The sequence below is a fragment of the Falco biarmicus genome, chromosome 5 (assembly GCF_023638135.1).
Source record: "Falco biarmicus isolate bFalBia1 chromosome 5, bFalBia1.pri, whole genome shotgun sequence".
Lineage (NCBI taxonomy): Eukaryota > Metazoa > Chordata > Aves > Falconiformes > Falconidae > Falco > Falco biarmicus.
Genome location: NC_079292.1, coordinates 65,846,058 through 65,868,108, shown reverse-complemented (window position 1 = coordinate 65,868,108; position 22,051 = coordinate 65,846,058). Strand labels below are relative to the sequence as shown.

At 41.9% G+C, this 22,051-nt stretch overlaps 1 protein-coding gene across 1 annotated transcript; it reads left to right on the top strand.

Annotated features, from left to right (window-relative positions):
* The first annotated feature begins 9,367 nt into the window (after nucleotides 1-9,367).
* Nucleotides 9,368-15,826, top strand: STMP1 (short transmembrane mitochondrial protein 1). The gene is made up of 3 exons (XM_056340500.1): nucleotides 9,368-9,523; nucleotides 12,981-13,034; nucleotides 15,363-15,826. The coding sequence occupies exons 1-3, from the start codon at nucleotides 9,509-9,511 to the stop codon at nucleotides 15,441-15,443; spliced, it is 150 nt and encodes a 49-aa protein (XP_056196475.1). The 5' UTR covers nucleotides 9,368-9,508; the 3' UTR covers nucleotides 15,444-15,826.
* Nucleotides 15,827-22,051: the final 6,225 nt, after the last annotated feature.

Genomic DNA, 22,051 nt, shown 5'->3' with positions numbered 1-22,051 from the left:
CTCAGGAAAAGAGCACCATCTACTGATCATCACTCTGAAATTCCAGTGTGATGCTTCATGTGCATGGGGTTACTTATATACAATATTATAATCTTAATTCCAGCAGCTCTGGATGACTCTTGAACACATGTGAAAGAAGGTTTACGTATCTGCAGCTACCAGATAATACCACTGTGATGTTCTATTGTTTTAGTATCAAGCAACACCTTAGCAGCAGAAAGCATGAGCTAAGAAACTACTAACATGAATTAAGAACTTCAGAACCTATGGCGATATTAAATAAACCCACATTTTTACCAAAAGGATGGTACATGCTTTCCTAGTACAGTTGCTTGTTGCATATGCCTGCTTCTTACTAGCACTTTTTGTGAAGAACTAACCTAAGCAGGGGAAAGGTGGTTTTTTAAGTAGGATCTCTTTTTCAGCTGCCCCAATAGGGAGAGGACAAGGACTGCCCTTTCAGTCCCAGCACAGATTTATACCAAATTACAGTATCGTTTAACAGTTCCTTAAAAGACATGCAGCTCTTCTGCTCTAAAGAGAATACTGAGTTCTTGAGTTCACCTCCAAAGCTTTTTTTGAGCTTGCTTTTCTGCCAGAGTGCCAGCTGTGACAAAGAACATCACACCGAGGAGTATTCACTGGAGAGAGCAACACTCATCCAATGCCATAAACACTCTCCCCACTTACACCCAGAAGATGTAACTATACTTAAATCTCAAGTCATTATTCAGGTGTTCTACCAGACACATTCTAATTATACTCTTTTAATTATATCACATACATCTTCTTTTTATAGCTGTTCTGAAGGCTCTGACTTTTTTTCCAGAAAGGTGGTTCATCCAAGTTCCTTTATTTTCTTTCCCTCTGAAGGAAGAAGTGATTGCATGCTGGCTGGTGAGAACACAGTAGTGCTCCAGGAGCAGAGGGGTGGGCTGCCCAGTGGGTGTGGGGATGGTGCTGGGCACTGAGGGTGGTGGTCCAGCAGGCCCTAGTGGGGCAGAGATCTGGTTGAGCCGGCAGCTGGGCTGTGACAGTGACCAGGACAGGAGCACCCTTGCTTTGGACAGAACTGAGAACTGGAGCACCCATGCAGCCTCAGACCTAAGGCACAGAGGCCCTCAGTGAGGTCTCTCCCAGCTCTGTCTCACAACCCAGGGGTGGCAGCAGAGCCTGTAGAGCCAGCTGGTGCACTCGGGGCCCTAACAGCACCAAGCAAGCTTAGCTATAAATAAGTTTTTTCTTTGCTCATTTTCCTGTACGTTTGATATGACTTGAATTCTTAAAAAGCTCTAGTGCTGTTCTGAAAAGCAATTTCAGAAAATTGGTGTGCTGGTGATTGCTGTCATCCTATGAGTGATGGGGCTATTTTCCCAGTGTTTCACACCTGATGTGATTGTGATGATTGTCTCTAAACCAGAACTGAGAAGCTGAACCAGGAGCTCCCACAGCTGCATGCACAGCTACAGTTTGAAACTTCCAGCTAAATCTCCATGACTGGCACTCGTGCCCGCACAGGTCTGGCACACAGGGGAATTCATTGCACGTCTTATGCAGTTATGCCTCTGTGCGAACTACAGGAGAATTCAGGTCCTTCTCATACTACTACCCTTGTCAAGCCATAGCCCAGCAGCTACAGCTGAAAGGTACCGTTGCTCAATAATTTCTTGCTTGACTCAGTCTTCAGTGCTAATGGATTCCTTGTCCCACGGCCATGCGACCAATGGGAACATCTCAGCTGCCTGGGGAGGAGTTGTTTAAAGAACATTTCTAGATCTTCTATCTTCAGGGTAAAACCATCACTTATTTGCATTCAAGATACTCCGTTGCCCTGCCTAAAAAAGAAAGTATCAGCCTTTTGGATTTGAGGTTTTTCTTTTTATACACTGGAACTTTTGCTGGACAGGTTTCTACTTTGCCTGGAAGGGTAGATGGTTATTTAATGATTTTTGGATGCAAGCCTTGTTAAGACTGAAAAATCTGTTTCCTCCATTAACAGGAAGAAGAAATGAGTGACTTTAACAGAAGTCACTGTTTATAAACAGAAAGCATAGTAAAATCATAGGTTAGGATAATTCAAGTGAGAAGTGACCTCAGAAGGTCTCTAATCCAACCTCCACCTCCAAGCAGCAGCTGTGAGCTTAGACCAGGTTGCTCAGGGTTTTATGCAGTTCAGTCTTGAAAACATCTAAGGATGGAGATGACATAGCCTCTCTGGCCTACCTGCCTCATTGCCTGACTGACCTAGTGGTGAAATAGCTCAAAGCTAAGTGAGTCTCAGTTAAAATATAAGTTGCCTATACATATATTGAAGGAATGGAGAGAAAAGGATATACATATATTGAAGGAATAGACAGAAAATGATAAAGTAGAGCCATCTACATGGGAGAAACCATAGCCACCGAGGTGTGCAGTCAGATATTAAGCAAGTCAAACCATCTGTAGGCTATGTACATCACTGGGTAATTGTCCTGGTTTCAACTGGGATAGAGTAGCTAGTGCAGTGCTGTGTTTCAGGTTTGGTGTGAGAACAATGTTGATAATGCACTGATGTTCTTAGTTGTTCCTCGGTGGTGTCTATACTAAATCAAGGATTTTTTTAGTTTCTCAGGCCTTGCCAGCAAGAGGGCTGGAGGGGCATGGGAAACTGGGAGGGGACACAGCCAGGACAGCTGACCCCAACTGACCAAAGGGACATTCCACACCATATGATGTCGTTACTGAGAGGGGAAGAAGAAAGAAGGGGATAATGTTCAAGGTGATGGTGTTTGTCTTCTCAAGTAATCTTTATGCGTGATGAACCCCTGCTTTCCTGGTGATAGCTGAACACCTGCCTGCCGATGGGAAGTGGTGAATGAATTCCTTGTTTTGCTTTGCTTTGCTTGCGTGCGTGGTTTTTGCTTTACCTATTAAACTGTCTTTATCTCAACCCATGAGTTTTCTCACTTCTACTCTTCCAATCCTCTCCCCCATCCCACTGTGGAGGGAGGGAGTGAGCAGCTGTTTCATGCTTAGTCACCAGCCGGCGTTAAACCACGACAGTAATATAATTCCAAGGTACATGATAAATTCATAGATAGAGGTTGCAGATGTCCTTTTGTGGAAATTAAGTTGCAATGCTAGAGTGGAATGAATGGCTGAACTAGTCAGGAAATGCATTTTCATGCATCTACAAAAAAAAAAAAAGTGTGGTTGAATTATCTTCTTTTTTTTTTCATTCAAAGTATTTCTTTGACATTCACATCACTGGTTTGTTTTAGGAGCATCTCATTATTAATACTTTGCACATAAAGAAAATACAGCTGGTATTTTGGGTTTTCTAGCTATTTCTCAAGTCCCTCGAGTCCATCCCTTTGTGCCAAAACAATTTGTGGGATTAACTTTAAAGAGGAGCAAGTATTAGATTTTTAGGTTCATCAATTGAATCAGGTCATTCAACATCACACCGTGCCATGAGAATAAGAACCAATTTCTCATTTTATTGCGCTCTCTGCCCCAGACAAATCATTCATACAGAGCTGGGCAAACTCAAGTGTACAGCTAACATGAAGAAGACTTCAATACTTTCACATACATTATGAGGAAAATGTAGTGTTTTTTTCTTAAAAAAAAAAATGTAAATAGTTTGACACTTCCTTAAACTTTCTTCTCTCTCTATTGAACTAGGCCAGCTGTCCCTGTTCTGCAGTGTCAGGAATTATCTTTGAATCTCATAGTGCTCTGTGTAAAAATTAGACTTTAAAAGTCAATATGAACCACCATAAAACAACTATCTCTTCTAGTCAATAACTACATTTGAAACCTTAGCCTTAAACAACTTCATACTAACATAGTTAGTCAGTTATGCCTTCTGTTTTTCTGTGAAAAACATACCAGGTTATTGATCTGAGAACTCCAGAGGATATTTGGGATAGAGCATCTAAGAGTAGAGTGAAGGGAGTGGAAGTTATTTTGAAAAAGATTCTTTCAACAGGTTTAAATTAACATTAAAATGCATCTTCACTGGAAAAGATTTAAGGAGATGCAAACTGAAAGGCTTTTTTTTTTTTTCCCCAGGCAGGCAATTATACTTGGTATATTTAAAGGTGGTAAGTTCTGATAATTTTTTGATAAGATGATTGCCCTGAAATTCTGATTTCTTATTCCACATTGTTCTATACATATTATGTGTATAATACATTATGTATCTACTGTGTGCTAAAACAGTGCACATATCCACGGCAAGACAAAAAAAGTCCTGGATAGTTACAGCTCTTCAGAAACTGCTCAACCACCTTACAGATTGTATAGAACAGATTTTACTAAGGCAAAGAAAAGAAAATGGGCAGAACTAAAACAAAATCCGAGGATTAAACATATAAAAATATACACAGAAATTTTAATATATGGTTTTCTGGCTCCATCTGGTGTTTATTTTACAGAACTTCTAGCCAAAGGAAATCCACTCTTCAGCTATACACTGGCAATGACGAGAGGTATTAAAAGGACAGTTAAATTCATGCATCCTGAAGGCTTACATTCAAAGTTGTATATTAGCTACTGTGAAGGAATAAGAATACTTTTAAGTGTTTATAGTCTGTGACTTAAACCATATTCAGATGCAAGAAAGGGCGTAGACTGCTAAAATACTGTTCATCACTACTGATCTTGCCTTGCTTACATCCTCATGACGGCTAAATCATCAATACTACTGCTTTATTCAAATGAATTCTCAAACACTTGCAAAACAATTATCACAAGTATTCACATCTAGTCTTTTATTGTTGCTGCTCTCAGGTCAGATAATAACATATTCACTGACTGTACAGAGAAAGCAAGTTGGAAGGAAGAGTGAGCAGATGACCACTTGACTGCTCACTGAGTCAAACATTCATGGAGAAAGTACCTTTACAGTCTGGGACATAGATCACTTTTAGTATCATAGAACTATAGAACAGCCCAGGTTGGAAGAGACTTCAAAAGGTCATCTGGTCCAATATTTTGTGGGAAAGGCAGCCTAGATAAGATTATTTAGTACCCTTACAACACCACCTTGAAAACCTCTGGTGATGGGGACTCGTAACACATTTCTGAAAGGTTGTTTCGGTGACAGATTGTTATCGCAGTAAAAAACTTCTTTCTTACACTGAGAAAGAACATCTCCCAGTACAATTTGTACCCATTGTCCCTTGCCTTTTCCATGTGACTCCATGTGAAGAGAGAACCTCCATCCTCTTTGTAGCTGCCCATACAGTGCTGGAATGCCATGATGAGGTACCCCTGAGCCTTCTCTTCTCCAGGGAGAAAAGACCTGACTCCTTCAGTCTTCCCTGAAAAAAATATTGATCACCACCTTCCAAGTGAGGCCTGTGAGCCAATTTCCTACCTATTTCAGAGACCACCCATCCAGTCTGTATCTTGCCAGTCAGTCCAGCATAAGGCTGTGGGAAACAGTGTCAAATGCTTTGCAGAAGTCCAGGTAAACAACATCTACTGCTCTCCCCATGTCAACAGAAAATGTTATTTTGTTGTAGAAGGTGACCAGGATTGTCAGGCATGATTTGCCTTTGGTAAATCCGTGCTGGCTTTTCCAATCATCTGCTTCATTTGGTTTGTAATAGTTTCTAAGAGGACTTGTTCCATTACTTTCTCAGGGACTGAAGTAAGACTAATGGGTCTGTAGCTTCCTGGGCCATTCTTGTAGATGGGTATGACATTTGCCCTCTTCCAGTCATTAGGGATATGCCCCGATCTCCATGACTTTTCAAATATTATAGAAAGTGGCCCTACAACATCGGCCTCTTCTCTTAACACTCTGGGGTGGATTTCATCCAGACCCATAGATCTATGTAGGTGTAAGAGCATAAGCTCTTCTTTATTACCATTTCTCACAACACAATGGCATAACACTCTTCTTTTTCTACTGGTCTAACATACAAAACTGTCTTGTTGTGGTGTGTTCATACACCAGCAAATGTACTGTAAAAGCCAGGGTAAGTTAAATGTTATCCTTTAAGATAGGGATTCTCACTTTCCATAGAGTAGAGAACATACATACCCACACATGAATGTTAAAAACAGTATTAAATCAACATGAACACATTTTCAAATATGATTTCACAATTAAGAATAATGTGGAATAGCCGGTACTTCCAGACAAACAAGCCTTCTGCATACCTTATGGGCTTGACTATACTTGTAATGCACCTGAGTAAAGTAGGTAACATTGAGAAATTCTTCACCAGAAGAAAATATGTTAAAAATTACATCTTTTTTTGTCCCTATGTCAGTTAGAAAGAATGGGTTTTCCAACCTTTCTCATTTAAAGTAGCTTACTCTTCAAGATTCTTGGTTACAAGGGACAATCTGTTTTCAAAGACATTGTTCATTATATCTATGGATGTTACTATGGCCTTTACAACTTGACTGCACAGACTTACTGTTCAAAATTACCAGAGTATTTGTATGTCTCATCTGCAGGTAACTGAAGAACTCACTGTACTTGATAAGCAGCATTTCAGCTTTGGTTTGGACTGAATGCATGCACTAGCTCCTGGGATCTCACTGGTGCTCCGTAACTTTTACGTTCTTCTTTATACTGCAGATACTCACACTTCTGGATTCAGACCTGTGTTTTGCCACACAAAAAAATCAATTTCCTAAAATGTGTGTGTGATGGCAATGTGGAAGGAGCTAAAGCAAAGATACTGTAAATCAGCTGTCAGTCTCACTAAGCCCAGGTTTTCCCTGGGGTAGTCAGTTGAGTGCAGTCAGTTCAGTTCTCCCCAAGCTCAATGTACTCCCATTTGAGCTGCCGCTCCTCATCCCGTCCTTATTCACCACATGTGAATTACCAATCTCTATTGCAACAGCTGGCAAGAAGCTGAAGGAACTACCTTAATAAGACCCAGACAGCCATAAGTCCCTGGTCTGAGAAGGATTACAACTTGTATCATTCTCTGGCAGGACAGGCAGGCAATGAAAAAATCAAAGCAAATGAAAAGCAGGCCATATAACTGGCCCGTTCCCAAGCAGGCAAAACAAAATGGGTGCCATTTAGCACAATGGACTCCTTCCACCCCCTGAACATTGCCCAGAATAGCACCAGTGGTCCTGGAGATGGGTAGACTTTTGTGCTTCTTCCTGATTCCTTCTCTTCTTCAAGATTAAATACATTCACTCTAAACAAGTTACAGCCAATGCCCAGGGTGGAGTAAGTGCTGCCTGCTTAGGAGACTCTCTGATCTGAGGTGAAGGCATATTTGGAGGAGCTCAAAAAAAGGAGTTGCTTCTTTTCCTCTCTCCAACCCCAACCCCCATCCCACCCTATGACAGTTGTATTTATAGCTGTCAGACTGAGCTCTTCCTTCCAATAACATATGCCATCCACCATACCTGCCCTCTACAGTCTCTAACTCAGAATGATTCAGCATCGGCTGATGTAAATGGAATGGATTTCCTTTAAAGGAAAAAATTATTTTTGGCTGCCCACTGTCACAAAGGAAATTCATGGCACGTAGGAAAACAACTGTGCCCAGTACTGTTGAGTCAAGACTATCTAACATGTTGCACTCATTATAGCCTAAGCATAATAACATTTTTAATGAGCAGAAAACAGGAAAAGTCTTATGTCCCTTTGGTGATAATGTGGAGGCATTATTATTATTAAAAGCCTTGTTTCCTTCTGATTTCTGACATGCTAAGAATGGAATCTGTAATATTAGTGATCTGATCCAGCACACATGTAGATGGCCTCAGCATCAGGAAGTTATTACCCAGTGATATATTTGTTCCTGATGCCAAAACCAAGCTCATTTCCAAGACTCCTGGGAGACCCATTCCAGAAGGCAAGGAATCCCAACCCTGCCTCTTGTGCCACATCCATCCAACCCTTTGTGTGCCATTTCCAGATGTCAGCTCTGGCCCAGGGAGGGAAGCTCAATATAGCAGCTTTGGTTAGCCTGAAATTCAGGAGAAAGTTGTCTCCAATCCAGCTCCTCATCACAGTATCACCAGGATCAAAAAAAGAAGTTACTTAATCTCTTTCTGTGCTTTCTTTCTAAAAATGGGTAGAAGATATTTCTGTATTTCACCAAGGTACCTGCTCCAGAAAGGCAGAAAGCTACATGCTTTCTGTCAGACGGAGCATTTGAGCTTTCTGAGAACAGAGGCTTAGTCTGAGCTGACATGGTTTCAGGGAAGAGTTGCCTAATAGTTCCACAGTAGGCACATGTTTTGGGGGTTTTTTTGGGGGGGTTGAAATCTGAAATGGTATGTGATAAAGAGACTTGTAATGCATTGCAATAATCTCCAGTCTCTTACTGGCTTTCAGCAGAAGGATCTCCCTAAGTATTATACTGCCCAAATCTCAATTTATTATGTGTAGCCATTAAAAGAAACCAAACCCAGCATTTTGCAAAGGACAACTACTCTTCGTTTTCTGGTTGTGCTAGTAAAAAAAAGGGATGAAAACAAAGGGAACATTTTTTTTGAAAGCTCTTGTGGGATTGATTCAGGTGGGAGGGGGGCTCTGGAAGTCCCTAGTCCAACCTCCTACACAGAGCAGGGTCTTCTCTGAGCTTAGAGTGGGGGTTGCTTAGGGTTTAACCCATCTGGCTCTCGGAAACCTCCAAAGGTGAAGACAGCACAATCTCTCTGGGCAGTCTGTGCCAGCCTCCTGCCTCCTCTAAGTGACAAAACAGCCTATTCTTACATTCAGCCCAGTCCTCTCATTTCATCATGCCCCTGCTATCTCTCATCCTCCCATCTATGAAGAGCACAGCTCCACCTGGCCAATATCCCCCTTGTGAGCCCTGGGGGGTTGCTGTCAGGTCTGCCCATTCCCTGCTCCTTCAGCCTCTGCTCGCAGGGAGGTCTCCTGCCCTGATCAGCTCCTGGGCTCTGTGCTCAGCTTGCTTCAGCTTGTCCAAGTCTTCCCTATGCCAGGGCCCTAAGCCCGGCCATGGACACGCTAGATGTGATCTAGCAAGTGCTGAGTAGGGAATGAAAAAACCCAGCAAACAAACCCCCTTTCATTCAGGCCTCTCCAGCCTAGGAGGCTAGGATTTCCCAAGCACTAAGGCAGGGAACACCCAAATCATACAGGCCTCGCCCGCACCTGGATGCCTGGTTCCTCCTATCATTCCTTTTGATAGACTCCATTTTGAAACTACCCGCAGTGTAAAAACTCTCATTTAACGCCCCTCGGGAGCGGCGGGCTCGGCTGGCCGGCACCAGACACCTCCCCGTGCAGCGGGAGGGAGGCCTTAAGAAGCGGGACCGCCGCCACCCTTGCGTGCTTCTGCCCCGCACCAAGCAGCAGGGAGCGGGCGGCAGCGCCCCCCGCCCCCAGCGGGTGGGTCCCGGCCCGGGGCCTGGTGGAGCCGGGGCCGCCCATGGGCGCGGGCGGGCGGCGCTGGGCGCACCCCTCCCCGCGGTGAGGGCGGGCCGGCACCCGGAAGAGGAGCTGCCGCCGCCCGCCTGACTTCCCCAGCTGGTGGGCAGGGAGGGAAGCAGCGAGGCGGGCGCCATGCTGCAGTTCTTGGTAAGGCTCCGCGGGGCGGCGGCGATGCCGCCATTTGGCGGCGGAGCGAGGCGGGCGGGGCGGCGGTGGGTGCGCGCCTCGGCGGCGGCAGGAAAAGCCGCTGTGTGCCGTCACCGCCCGCACCCGCGCTCCCGGGGGGGCCGGAGAGTGGCGGCCAACCCCTGCCGCGCTGCCCTGCCTGGAGGGCTGGCGGCGGCCTCCCCCTTCAGCCGCCTTGGGTGCTCCTGCCCCGGGGCGTCACTCGCCCCCCTGGCCGTGAGCCCGTCTCAGCGGGGCGACTGCGCCCGGTTCTGGCTCCCCGGCAGCGCGGCATCCCTTTGCGGGCGGCTGCGGCCCCGCTCCGGCTCCTTCAGTCCCGCCCGGACCCCTTGAGTCGCCCCGCCGCGCCTTTGGGCACCCGCTCGCTTTGTCCCTGCTCCCCGCCGAACGATGCCTTAAAACGACGCGTAAAACCTTAAAACTGCTCCGAAAATGAAGTTCCTGCCTGCTTTTTTCTCCCAGGTGTGCCCCTAGTTTGCCTTGGAGACTCAGCAGGTTTTGCTTGCTCACGGTTGTGCCGTCCCTGCCGCTGGAGTTCCTTTGTGTTGCCGTACGTGCCTCCCCGTTACGGGAGAGCGGGGCTCGGGCCGTGCTGCTGTGTGCACCCTTAAATCATTTATCGCTTCAGATGCGGGCTTTTTATATATAGAAGTCAAGGCAGGGGTCACGTTTCATCACTGCCTTTCATTAAATCCCCTTAAGAACAACAGAATTAGACTGAATATTTTTGTACGTTTCTAACAGTCCTTTCTATATGTTCCCCTAAACTCTTCTGGGGGCCTGACGTTGGATGCTTGGCTACTCTTCATTAAATACTTGATCAATGCTGGTATTTTTACTGCCCAGTGTGGAAATAAATTACCTGACCAAAAAGATGGTGTTTCCTGCTATAGCAAAGCATGGAAACAGCCTCCTGGTTTTCGTTCTAGTGACGTGAGGGATACTTCAGGCTTTTGGTTGTGTTCAGGTATGTCCCAGTAAGTACTTTTGTTGGGGGAACTGTAATTCAGCTGGCTAATAAATTTCACTTGTTGATACAGAGCAAGAAGAGATGGCCTGTTGTAAGTTGGGAGAGTCTCTGTGGTTTTATGAAATTAATAAATGAGGCCTATTTCTTATCTCAACTTTGGAGCAACAAGTATGAAAGCCTCCGTAATTTCTGTAGCTGTTTACAGTCTCTGTCCGCTCTGGTGAAAACAGTGAGGGTATATACGCTTAGCCACTCTCGAAGTTTCTGTGTTTATCAACTCCACTGCTTGCTACTAATCTTTTGTTGCTAGATATTAATTATGACTTCTTGATTAGCACCTGAAGGTTAGAAAAAAGATACACTAATTCTGTGTTTCTTCCTTCTTTGGGTGTAGACACTTGCTGCCCCTTGTTAGGGCTGTAGCAAGGAGATAAAGGGATAATCTCACAAACCTTGTATTTTTGCTGTCCCAAGTATTAAATAAACATTTTTTTAAAGTGTGACTTGAAATGCTGGGTAGAAACTGGAAGACCCCAAACTCTCATTCGCCCTGTTGTCTTTAGTCAACATGCACGTTTTAATTGGCTATATTCTTTACTTTCCACATGATTGAAGTCTAAATAGTGAATTTTTTCACACTGCTTGAGTGTACATAACTGGGTAGACTGCTCTTGAATGCAGTGCTAGACTTTTCAGTAAAGGGGTACCTTTAAAGGGAGTACTGATCTCACTGCTCTGTACCAAATAAGGTTTATCACACAGCAGAATATGATAGTTGTCCCATCTTCAGAAAAAAGTTGTCTCATCCTACCTTTTGTAGGGTGAAAGCCTAGGAGACGGCTAATAAACAAGGACCTTGTTTGTGTTTTCAAGTGAGTTCTCAGACGCTGCTAAAGATAGAGGAAATTCTCTTGCTGGAATGATGCTCTGCATTAAGAGGAAGCACAAGTCTGGTTTACATCAGTGTAATATTTTTAATATCTCCCAGAGTACTACTTTAACTGATAATTGAAACTACAAGAGCAAATGATAACCAGTGTAGTGTACACAAAAAGAACTCTACTTTTTCTTTAAATTGTTTAAGCTCCTAGAAAAAGTAATGGTAAGCAAAGTATAAGACTAAAAATCTGTTTAAGAATATACTGAAGTAATTGGCAGTTATGGTTCATTTGACAATTTTCAACCAATTTTAGTTTTCTAAAGCTTTTAACTGGTGATGCTTATGGAGTCTGAATCACTGAAAATATGAGCCATACCGTATATCCTGCTTTTGGCATGGAAAAGATGTCTAGTCAGTATGTGATGGCAAAGTTATTATTGTAAACAGTGGTTTTATTTTTCTTAAAATATTCTTATTTTGACAGCAGTGACCATAAGCTATAATAATTTTCTTAAATTATTAAACTGACCTCATCTGTCAGAGTGATTTGTCTACTGACTATGAATGAAGGCACAATATTAGTAGCGTCCTTCCAAAATAGTCAGATGAGCTTTCATAGTACAGGATGTACTTCTTATGAAATACAAATATCAAAATAAAATTTAGGGTCTTGGGGAATTGGTGAATGAAAATCTCATCCCCTGTCTGAAAAGAGGAATTTCTTTCACCCCAAAAGTGTTGTTACACTTGAAGATTTTCCTCAGCTGGCAAGCAAGGTCTAGGCCAGGAACTGTGCTTCTGTTTTAATCTTGCTCTCCTTCCAGCATGCATTTTCACAGACACTCCTCAGCAGCTACTAGTTTGCAAAATTGTCAAGAGAGGTTGTGCCCTGCTTCCAACCAACAGTGTTTTCCTGCCTTACGAGATTTGGCTGAAAACTAATCTTTTGGGGCCAGAAGGGTCTGGAGGTGAACAGCTGTTAATTGTTGCAGAAGAGAACTTTCATCAGTTTAAGCTGATGGAGAAGCTCTATTTTTAAGCATTTTAAGGTGAGACTGGGATCTTTTTGCAGTCAAAGCCTGACTTTCAAGAGTTCTGACTTTCAAGCTTGTGAACTTTTTTTTTTTTACTGTATATTATTGTGTTATGTCTTTGTATATGTGTGTCCCTTCCCAGCACGGAGTGTTATTCTAGTGGGGTGTTTCTTGAGGCTTTACGGGCATGGACCAAGAGATATGTGTGATGTAGGTTTGTGCTGCTATCTCACCCATTTTTATCAGAGTTGCTGCCTTTGTGGGTATGCAGAGAACTTTACAAAAGTGATCCAAATAGTCTTGGATATGTGTATTGACAACACAACTGTGCTGTATTTTGGAAATGATGACAAGGATTTCCTAGTGAGGAAGATGGTTAAAATGCACCTCTCTGGAGGAAAGGTGAGAAATTAAGTAGAAGTGGAATTGAAAATCATTAGTCTACATTACTTGCAATATTATTTTTTTTAAATTTTATGTTAACATCCTTCCATCAAAAGCACATTCGTTAACTATTCTTCTCTCCCTTTTTAGCTTGGTTTTACTCTTGGCAATGTGGTTGGGATGTATCTGGCTCAGAACTATGATGTGAGTATCCTTGTATTCTCAGAGTTAAACCTATTCTGAACTGAAGATATAAGGCTGTTTTCTCTCAGTTGGAACTGAATCAGTTTTTATTTTGATGGTTTATTTAAACACAGTGCAGATCTGACTTGAGTTACAGGTGAACTTGAGTGTAAATGGAACCAAACATGTACCTCTGACATCTTCCCTGTGAAGGAGTAATGCTTATAGCCTTTACTGGTGTTAGGGCCCTAGAGCACAGGTATGGTAAATAGGTATCTACACAGGTAGAGACAGGAGAAACAGAAAAGGTTTAGCACCTGTTTATGGGTTATATCAGCACTAAAATACTGGTTTCCTGACTGATGGACTGTCTGCTTACAGTGTTCTCCACTCACTACACCTGTTTGTTACTTAAAAATCCTTCAGAGCATCTGAAATTTCTGTCTCCTGTACCAATAATGAAAGTAAGTTTTGCCAGCTTTTGTGGAAAATTCAGCATGTGCTCCTACTTCAAACAGCGTGTTGAGCTACAGTCTCTTTCCTCTTTTTCTCACAGTGAGAAGAGAGTGAACTTCCTTTCCTGAGTTCCCACTGTGAACAGAGGTTTTTCACTGTGGGAGTTAGAGCAGATTTAGAGCTGAGTCTTCAATACAAGCTTTTAATTTCAGTGGTCAGCAGAATCCCTTTTAAGAGCAGTGCCACTTAGCTTTTTACAGGCTAGAGGAGTTAATAAAATTTAACATTAAGTTTTTTCCTTTCTTATGCAAACTGTATTAGACTAGTTTAAAAAAGCAAAGCTGTTGAGGCTCAGATCTCTGAAGACGTGTTTTGCTTTCCTCTCATCTTCAGTATTGAAGTCATGTCGCTTTCAGAATTCTTATTTTTAGCTTCTTGGTCATGCACAAACTGTTGTGATGCTTCATGTCAGCACTCCTGTAGGAGTACTAATAAAAATCTGGTGTTTCTTTCCAATATATGTTTTAACAGTATTATGAAAATGTAACCATAAGAATATATTTGGGTGTATCAATATGGATTGTAAGCATGGTATAGTGGGTTTTTTTGGCAGCACTAATAAAGTATTGCCACAAGAGGGGGACATGCTTTTGATTTGCAGGAAGTGGTTCCCTGGGAAGGTAACACTGACTTGCAGGATGAACGTGGTCATTTTATTGCTGGTATTGAAGATGATTTGTTTTAAATGACATCTAAGATAAACATGTCATAATGAGGTCCTAATTCTGCAGCTGTACACACATGTGCTTAGTTATAAACACATGGAGGGTTCTCTTGACAGCAGTGGAATTCTCTTGGTTTAGCTTAAATGTCAGGCATGTTGCAGGCTGGGCTCTTAATTTTGTTTGCACAAACAGAGCTTAACTTTGAAAGGGAAGGTAAGAGAAAAACTTAGGATGCTACCTGTACTATTAGCCCAAACCATCCAGTCTGTTGGGATTCACTTCTGCTCTGTGGTCAGGTTACATACGAAGTAAAACCCCATGATTTTTTTTTCACAATTATACCAAGGGGAACTTTGCTTTCTTTTCATTTTAATCAGTTAGCTTGTGAAATCCAGTGTTGTCAATTCCCCGTTTTAGCTAGAGTAATGAGATAATCTATTCCTTGCTCCTTAAAGTTGCTGCTATTTTTTAAAAAGTTGTCAAAATTTACTGTTGGATTATTTTTTTAAAATGCTTTTATTTGCATGGGAGAGCTGAAGTTTTGAAATTCACGAGCAGTAAATTGAATTTTCATTCAAGTGTGAAACTGCAAAAGGTCACCAATTTGCAATGTAGTAGAATTCCCAAGTGGGGAAGTTTGGTTCCCAAAGGTGGACCAGGAGAAGTATTTCTTCATAAATTTCTTGAGAACATATTTGCTGCTCTTGAACCTATTTTTTCTCTTAGTTTGTGATGAGTATAGTACAATCTAATTTTCCCTCAAAAAGTCATTATTAAAGTTTGTGCATCAGTGTTTAAATTGGCTTATTCTTGGCAGTCTGTCATCTTTCAGTGGGGAAGCCAGACTGGTCTTAATAAACTTCCTGTAAAGTGACATTTTTTTTTCCTCCTGTTCCTACTGGTTGACTTTTAGTCTTAACAATCTAAAATATCTCCTGAAGCCTCATGTGAAGTGTTTTTGTCAGCTGTTTGCTTGATATTGCTTTGTTTTTAACCTCTGTGCAAGGTAACATCCTGGAAGCAAGTATCTTCTAGAAACCAGTTTAAACTTCATAGAATTTCTTGCTGTGTTTATAGTATTGTCTTTCCTGCTGAAGCTCATGTAGCTGAGGAGATTTTGTTAATTTCTGTGGTTTTTTTGGTTTTTTTTGTTGTTTTGTCTTTAAAGATTCCTAACATTGCAAAGAAGCTTGAAGATTTCAAGAAGGATGTGGAAGCTAAGAAGAAACCTCCCAGCGACAAGTCCTAAGAGAGCAGTGTTACCCAGGTCATCTCTGTGTGTGCATCAAGAATGCAATTTACCTTTCAGGCAACAAAGATCAAGTAGAGGGTTGGCATGGGAGGTTCCACCACTTTTAGTCTCCTAGAACTGGAAAGTCCTTCTTTGGAAAGAGCAGCCGTGAACTTTTCCTGGGACTGATTTTCAAGGGTTTCAGAATTTGGATTTGCAGCTGATATGCGACTGGATAAGATCATTTGTAATTTTTGTTATTGCTTTTCCTAATATTTTGTAACCCATTTTTACCTGACCAAACTGGAGTCCTCTTAGTCCTGTTACTATGTATACCTCACACTTCGTAAAACCCTAGGTCTTAGAACATCGCAGAAGAAATTAAATGCATAGAAAAGTAACTTTCAGGGTTTCTTGTCATTTGTTGTGAGCAGTGATACTTCACTGTCCTCAAGATCTGCGTTCCATTATTGGAGATGGGGAAAGCTCATTTGTCAAACTATAAACCTGGGGGGAAGTGGGGAGCTCCTGCCTTTTCCATTATGTTAAATCATCACTTCCAGCAGTGTAGACTTTGCACAAACATGGCTGATTTTAAAAAGCGTAAAAGGCCATCAACTTTAACCTATGTTTTAAATTTATGGTTTCTTCTATTATTGTCTCTTCATCTTTCCCTTCTGCTTGGTTGCTTGAGGGTGTCTCTGGAGCATTGGGGAGGATGGGGGAGAGAAGAGTTATCTTCCGTATGTGGTAATTGGGGCACATGGAGGTCAGCAGTTAAATTGTGAATCCAAACCATTCACTTTATTTACTTACTTAATGACCCAATATGTGTAATTGTTCTAAGTATGCTTTTTTATTGCTACTTGTTGTGGAACAAGGACTAGAGCTCAGTATTTCTATCAAGTAAGTCTGGTATTGTCATTACTTCCTCATTCCTGTGCGTGGTCTTCAGCCCACTGCCGTTGCAATTTGTTTCAGTTGTCTACCATGTATTTTCTTAGAATTAGAACCATTGATCTGCTGGTCTCCCTTGTTGTCTGGTATGCTCTTCACCCATTGCTGCCACTGTGCCACTGAAAACCCTGGTGTGTGAGAAAATACATATATTGTAGCGGTGTCCTAATTTCTTTGAATGAAAACCAGTCTGCATTTGGAAACCATAGTTGTGCAGAAATTCTTTTGTAAATTCTGAAGAAAATATTGCCATAATTTGAATAGATGTAAGTTTTATTAATTCAACAGTCTATCAAATAAAATTTAATATTTTTTTTCTGTAAAATAGATGAGATCTATCAACTCTGTAAGGTGGCTTAAATCACTGAGTCCTCTTGACAGTCTGTCCTGACAGACAGGCCGTGAAGGACAGAGAAAAGCACCAGAAAGATACTCTCCTTGCTTTTATTAACAATGCCTGGTGATGGACTGCTATGAACAAGCAGGAGGAACAAGCACAGAGAATGACCTTCTCTACTCTTTCAGGCTCTTGATTAAAGCACACCTAGAGTGCTTCTCCGGTAGTGTTTTAGTTAGGGTAAGGATGGTGCCTTCAAAGTGAATTGCCCTTTTACCATGTTTTCATTGTCATTATAGGAAAACTGTAGAGCACATGGACTGGATTCCTTTCAGAAGAGACTAAATCAGAAGATGTGCTTTGATCTCTAATGGATGTTTAGTCCATGAGACTGGCCTAGAGGTATTTGGAGGGAAGATACCACAAGCTTTTGGCAGTAACTGTTTTGCTCCGTAGACACGGTGGACTGTGCTCTCTGAGATAAACATAACATGAAAGCTCTCAAGTACAGGGATCCCCATGTACCCATTGTAATTTTCACCCTCCACCCCAAAGCTTTTAATTTGGATACATCGAGGTGGATTCCAGGCTTAGGAGTTTTCACTGAATTGGCAAAGACAGATTTTCAGAGTATCTTACACCAAACTTTTGCTTCCTTTACTAAAGTTTGGTGGTGGCAGAGTTGTTCTACAATGCGGTTCTGCAACTGAGGAAAGTATATCTCATCTAAAGATTCTCCTTTTTAAGGAATGTATGTATATATACCTGTATGAGAAATACTTCACCTGTAATTTCCCATCCTTCCTTTTACCATCTGCCCTGAAATGTGTAGCTAAACATAAAAACTTTCAGTCTTTACTGATGAATATTTGACAAGTTTAAAAACCACAATCTTACTAGCTATGCTACCAACTCTCCCTGTAGTGAACACTCAAAAAACTTGAACAGGGAGAAATTATTTGTGCTACCTAACATTAGCTACCAGAAGCGCAGTGGTAGCAGTATGTGTAAAAGATGCTAAGAGTGCGCTTGGTGAAGGGAGTTCCCAAAGTACAGCTGTTGTACTGAAGCAGTAGTGTACGCTCTGGTCTTTGAAAGGCGTTGCCATTGGCTTTCCTAGACTTCAGACCAGATTGAAGGAACTGTCTTACACACCCACAAACTTTTCCATAGAGTGAGACAGCTCTGTACAGCTGTTCTAATGCTTTCATGAATGTGGTGAACTTGGCTTCCTGCTCTGCCCCCACCCCCCCCATCCCCATTTCTTTCTTTCCTATTTTTGAGCAGAGTTCAATGCTGGCTCTAACCCATCCATATTTCTTTGCCTGTCATATAAAATTATGGTAATGTTCAAAATTGGATTATTTCTTTCCTCAAACATGCTTTATGTTCTTCCCTTTATACAGAGACAAGAAAGGAAGTAATATTTGCAATCTCTATTTGTTGCCAAACAGGCCTGTGTTACTCAAAGTGTTATTTGGAGCTGAAACTTTCAGCTGAGCATTCCAAGCAGATGTTAGGATTTTATTTTTTTTCCCTGACAGATTATGAAGTGAACCAGCTACAGCCAGCTGTAGTGCTGTAGAAACAGTATATGCTCATTAATATTAAAGATAGGACAAACGTTTCACAGTTTGTAACACTTCCCATTTTAGCTCAAGCTGTCTTTTTTGCCCCACATTGTAAGCTGGAGAGCTGTATAACATTGTAACAGAGTTCTTGTGGACTTTACAACTACTGTATGACACATTTTACCTAAGTGATTCAGCCTGAGGCTATCCTAGAGGATACTAGAGGTTAACCTTGTATTTCAGAGGGCAGAAAGTACACAGAGATCTGCTTGGTGCAGATGTTACGTCTGAAGGCTCAGAGGGCTTTGGTTGCAGTGGTGTCATAGCAGGTCACAAAGGATGCATGCACCTTCAAGATATCCAGGAGCAAGTTTCCCGCTTACAGTGGGTACTGTGAATTCCTGCATGTTCAAAATGCCTGTGTGGATAGCTGGAATTTCCACCTAAAATATGCCATCTTCCTTCCTTTACTAAAAGCGGTTGTATTCACTTTCATGTATTGATTCTTTTGAGACATGTCCTAGGAGCTGAAGGTTCAACGCAGAAGGGAGGTAAAGGAATATATGAGCTACTAATCAAATATTTGCTGTGGCTTGAGACTTACTATCTTGTGATGGGAAATGCTGCCCTAAGGCTCCTGTAGACTATCTTCCATTGAATACAGTAAAGGATTAATACTGAAAATCACAAAACGCCAGATAGCAAAGCTAATCATTAGCCTACTGGGCACCAGAGCTCAAATAAAGACAGTGGATTTACCTCACAGAACTAACATGAATGTGCAGTGGTGCCATTTTATGTCACAGAACTACAACCCCTTGTCTCATGGTGCGTGATGCACCCTTTGGTCTTCGTGGCCCTTGGACAGGACTTGTTCTAGTATGCCCATGTGCCTCTTGTACTGGGGAGCCCAAAACTGGACATAGCAGTCCAGATGTATTTCAGCAGGGGTAGGAGGGGAAGCATCACCTCCTCCCTCAGCCTGTGGAGGATGTTGTGCTTAATGTAGCTCAGGGTACTGTTGGATTGCTTTGCCTCAAGAGCACATTGCTGTCTCATGTTCAACTCATCTACCAGGACACCCAGGTGCTTTTCTACCAAGTTGCATTCCAACTAGTGGGCTCCAGCTTGTACTGGTGTGTGGGATTATTCCTCCTCAAATACAGGACTTTGCATTTATTTCCCTTTGTTGAACAAATTGCATAAATTGCCCCCAGAATAGATATTCATGCCAAAGTCAATTCTGGCTTTAGTCTTTAATACATCTGGAAAATACCTACATACCCCATTTCTGTAAATCGCCAACTCAAACCATAACTACTCTAGTAACTTTACTATCTTGTAAGCCCAGACACTGGAGTGGAACATACTGTTGGGTTTCTGTGTGAAAACAGGGGTTCTGCAATCTTTCATCACACCAATTAGAGCCCTTCTCTGACAACTGTACCTTCAGGTTTAAAGATGCAACCCAAGTAGTACGATACTAATGAATGTATAAAAAAAAAAAACAACAACAAAAAAACAAGGGCCTGTTTTAAATTCTATTATTCACATTTTCTGCAAACCAGAGAGAACTGAACAACCCATGTACAAGTATAAAGTACAGCTATCGTGCTCTGCTTCTTTTTCCTGAGAAACAAAATATTAGTCTATCAGTTAAAGAATGAAAAATTGCTCAATATATATCACCTCAGTTTACTTCAGTTAAATTGTTCAGGTTTTATATCACTGTGAAAAGAATATATATGTAGCCTTAATAGGATTCTAGTAAAATGTAATATGAAACTGTAACACAGAATAGTACACTGCTTACTAGTTAATGTGATTATACTTTTTGGATAGGAATCTTAAATTCTGGGCTGAAAGCAGAACTTTTATTTTTAGGACTTGATGTATGTGCTGAATATTGAAAGCATCTGGAAATCACTTAATTTGAAATCAGGCTTATCTTCTCTCTGGTGAAAATACTTCAGCTTTGGTTATTGGTAGAGACAAATGTGAAGCTGAGTGACAGTATGCTATAAATTACCAGTGAAAATATCCCACTTGTTTGTTCACTTGCCATTTATTTTATTTTTTTAAAAAAAACAGAGCAGCAGTCAGCACCCATTGCTGTCATGCTATGAGCTGCGCAGCTTCCAAGCCCCAAGCTTGTTACTCACCTGCTGCTATTTTCCTTTGCTATATTCAGATTCTGCCACAAAATACTTTCTTGGGTACGTTCTTATGTCTTCAGTGAAATAAAGGGAATTCTACATGTATGTCTAAGGGTAGAATCTGGCTGTGGTGCATGCACTGGCTTATCTAATATGGAAAAAAGGCTGGTACAGTGCACTGCCTTCCTGCAAATGCCTGGTGGGACAGGGCAGTGACAAGTGCCAGCAGCTGTGGACATGGAAGTGTGCTGAGAGCACTGAAACAGGAGGAGAGGCTGCTGGGGAAACTCCTTGCCCGGGTCCACTCCAAATTTCTCTGCACCAATCTCATGAGACACAAACTATGCCAGAGACTCATGGAAATGTTTCTGAAGGAATACTGCTTGAGGTGCACAAGACAGCACTGAGCAATTTCCATTTAGCTAATGCTGTTGGTGTTATTACCAAGGAGTGTCGGTGGCCACTGTGTTTGATTTGTGAGTAATCCTAGATCTCCCTAAAGCTGATTAGTGTGCCAGCAGCTTGTCTCTTGCAAATGAGAATATCCTGTGTTCATATCCCCTGGGAGAGCTGTGGGATAGCAGAGGCCTGATGGGAGCTGAGCTGAGCAAGAAATAAGTATGGGGAGGGTGGGGAGTGATTTGTCCCTGAGCAGCTAGGCAATTTGAAGGTGATGGTGTATGAAGTGTGAAGTGAAAAGCATTAGATGAGTGCAGAGTAAAAGGCACAGAGCAGCTGAAGCCTTGGGAAGAGACCAAGCCAGAGAGTTTCTTGGCAGGGGGAGATGGCTGAAAGGAGTTTGGGGGACTGTGAACAAAACGCCCAAGGAGGGGAGCCGGAGTGGTGTGGAGGATCTGGATCCCAGCGGCAGGCATGAGTTTTATATGCTGGGGTGCAGCAGAGCAGCAGGCTCAGGATAGGGGCAACACAGGGACTGGGTAGTTGAGAAGCGTTGAGAAAGTGAGGCTGAGGTCTTGTTTTGTGGATTAGGAGGGCATGGGAATGCACTGAGATGTTAATTCACAGGAATGCTTTTTCAAAACCAGGTTTACAGGAACTACTATGAATAGCAATGGTTTTGCTAAGGGATGCTGCCTCCTGCTTTTTGTACAAGGGCTAAATCATGATTTTGTGATTTGTTTTATTTTTTCCCCCTACCATTTCATTCCTCTTCTGCCAACCTATGTTTTTACTCTATCTGTTTATTTCCAAGACAAGTCTTTGGGATCCCTCTGTTTTGGCAGAAGCAGTAACGAACGCCTCTTGCTCAACACTGCTTCCCTAAGAACTTTCGGTGAGTTGTGAGGTGAAATATATCCTATTTATATTCTCATAGAGCACCACAATATGCAGTAGTGAATAATTTATTTTATTGACATTTTATTTTTGTAGAATAGATATTCCCACTAATATCTAGAGACTAGATTATAAATGTAAAGCATAAAAAATCATTAAAGTGTATATATAAAGAGCATGATTACATGAGATTCGATCATCCTAACAAACAACTTAAATGCATTGACATTAAAGAAATTATTAAAACCAGGACATAATACAAGAGAAGGTTTACTGAGTATCACAGGGATCCAGTCAGAAAAGCAGGGC

Bases quoted from the DNA above. Each gene is read 5' to 3' on its own strand.
- STMP1 (XM_056340500.1), top strand. The intron at 13,035-15,362 runs GTGAGTATCCTT...TTGTCTTTAAAG, and splicing joins ATCTGGCTCAGAACTATGAT to ATTCCTAACATTGCAAAGAA.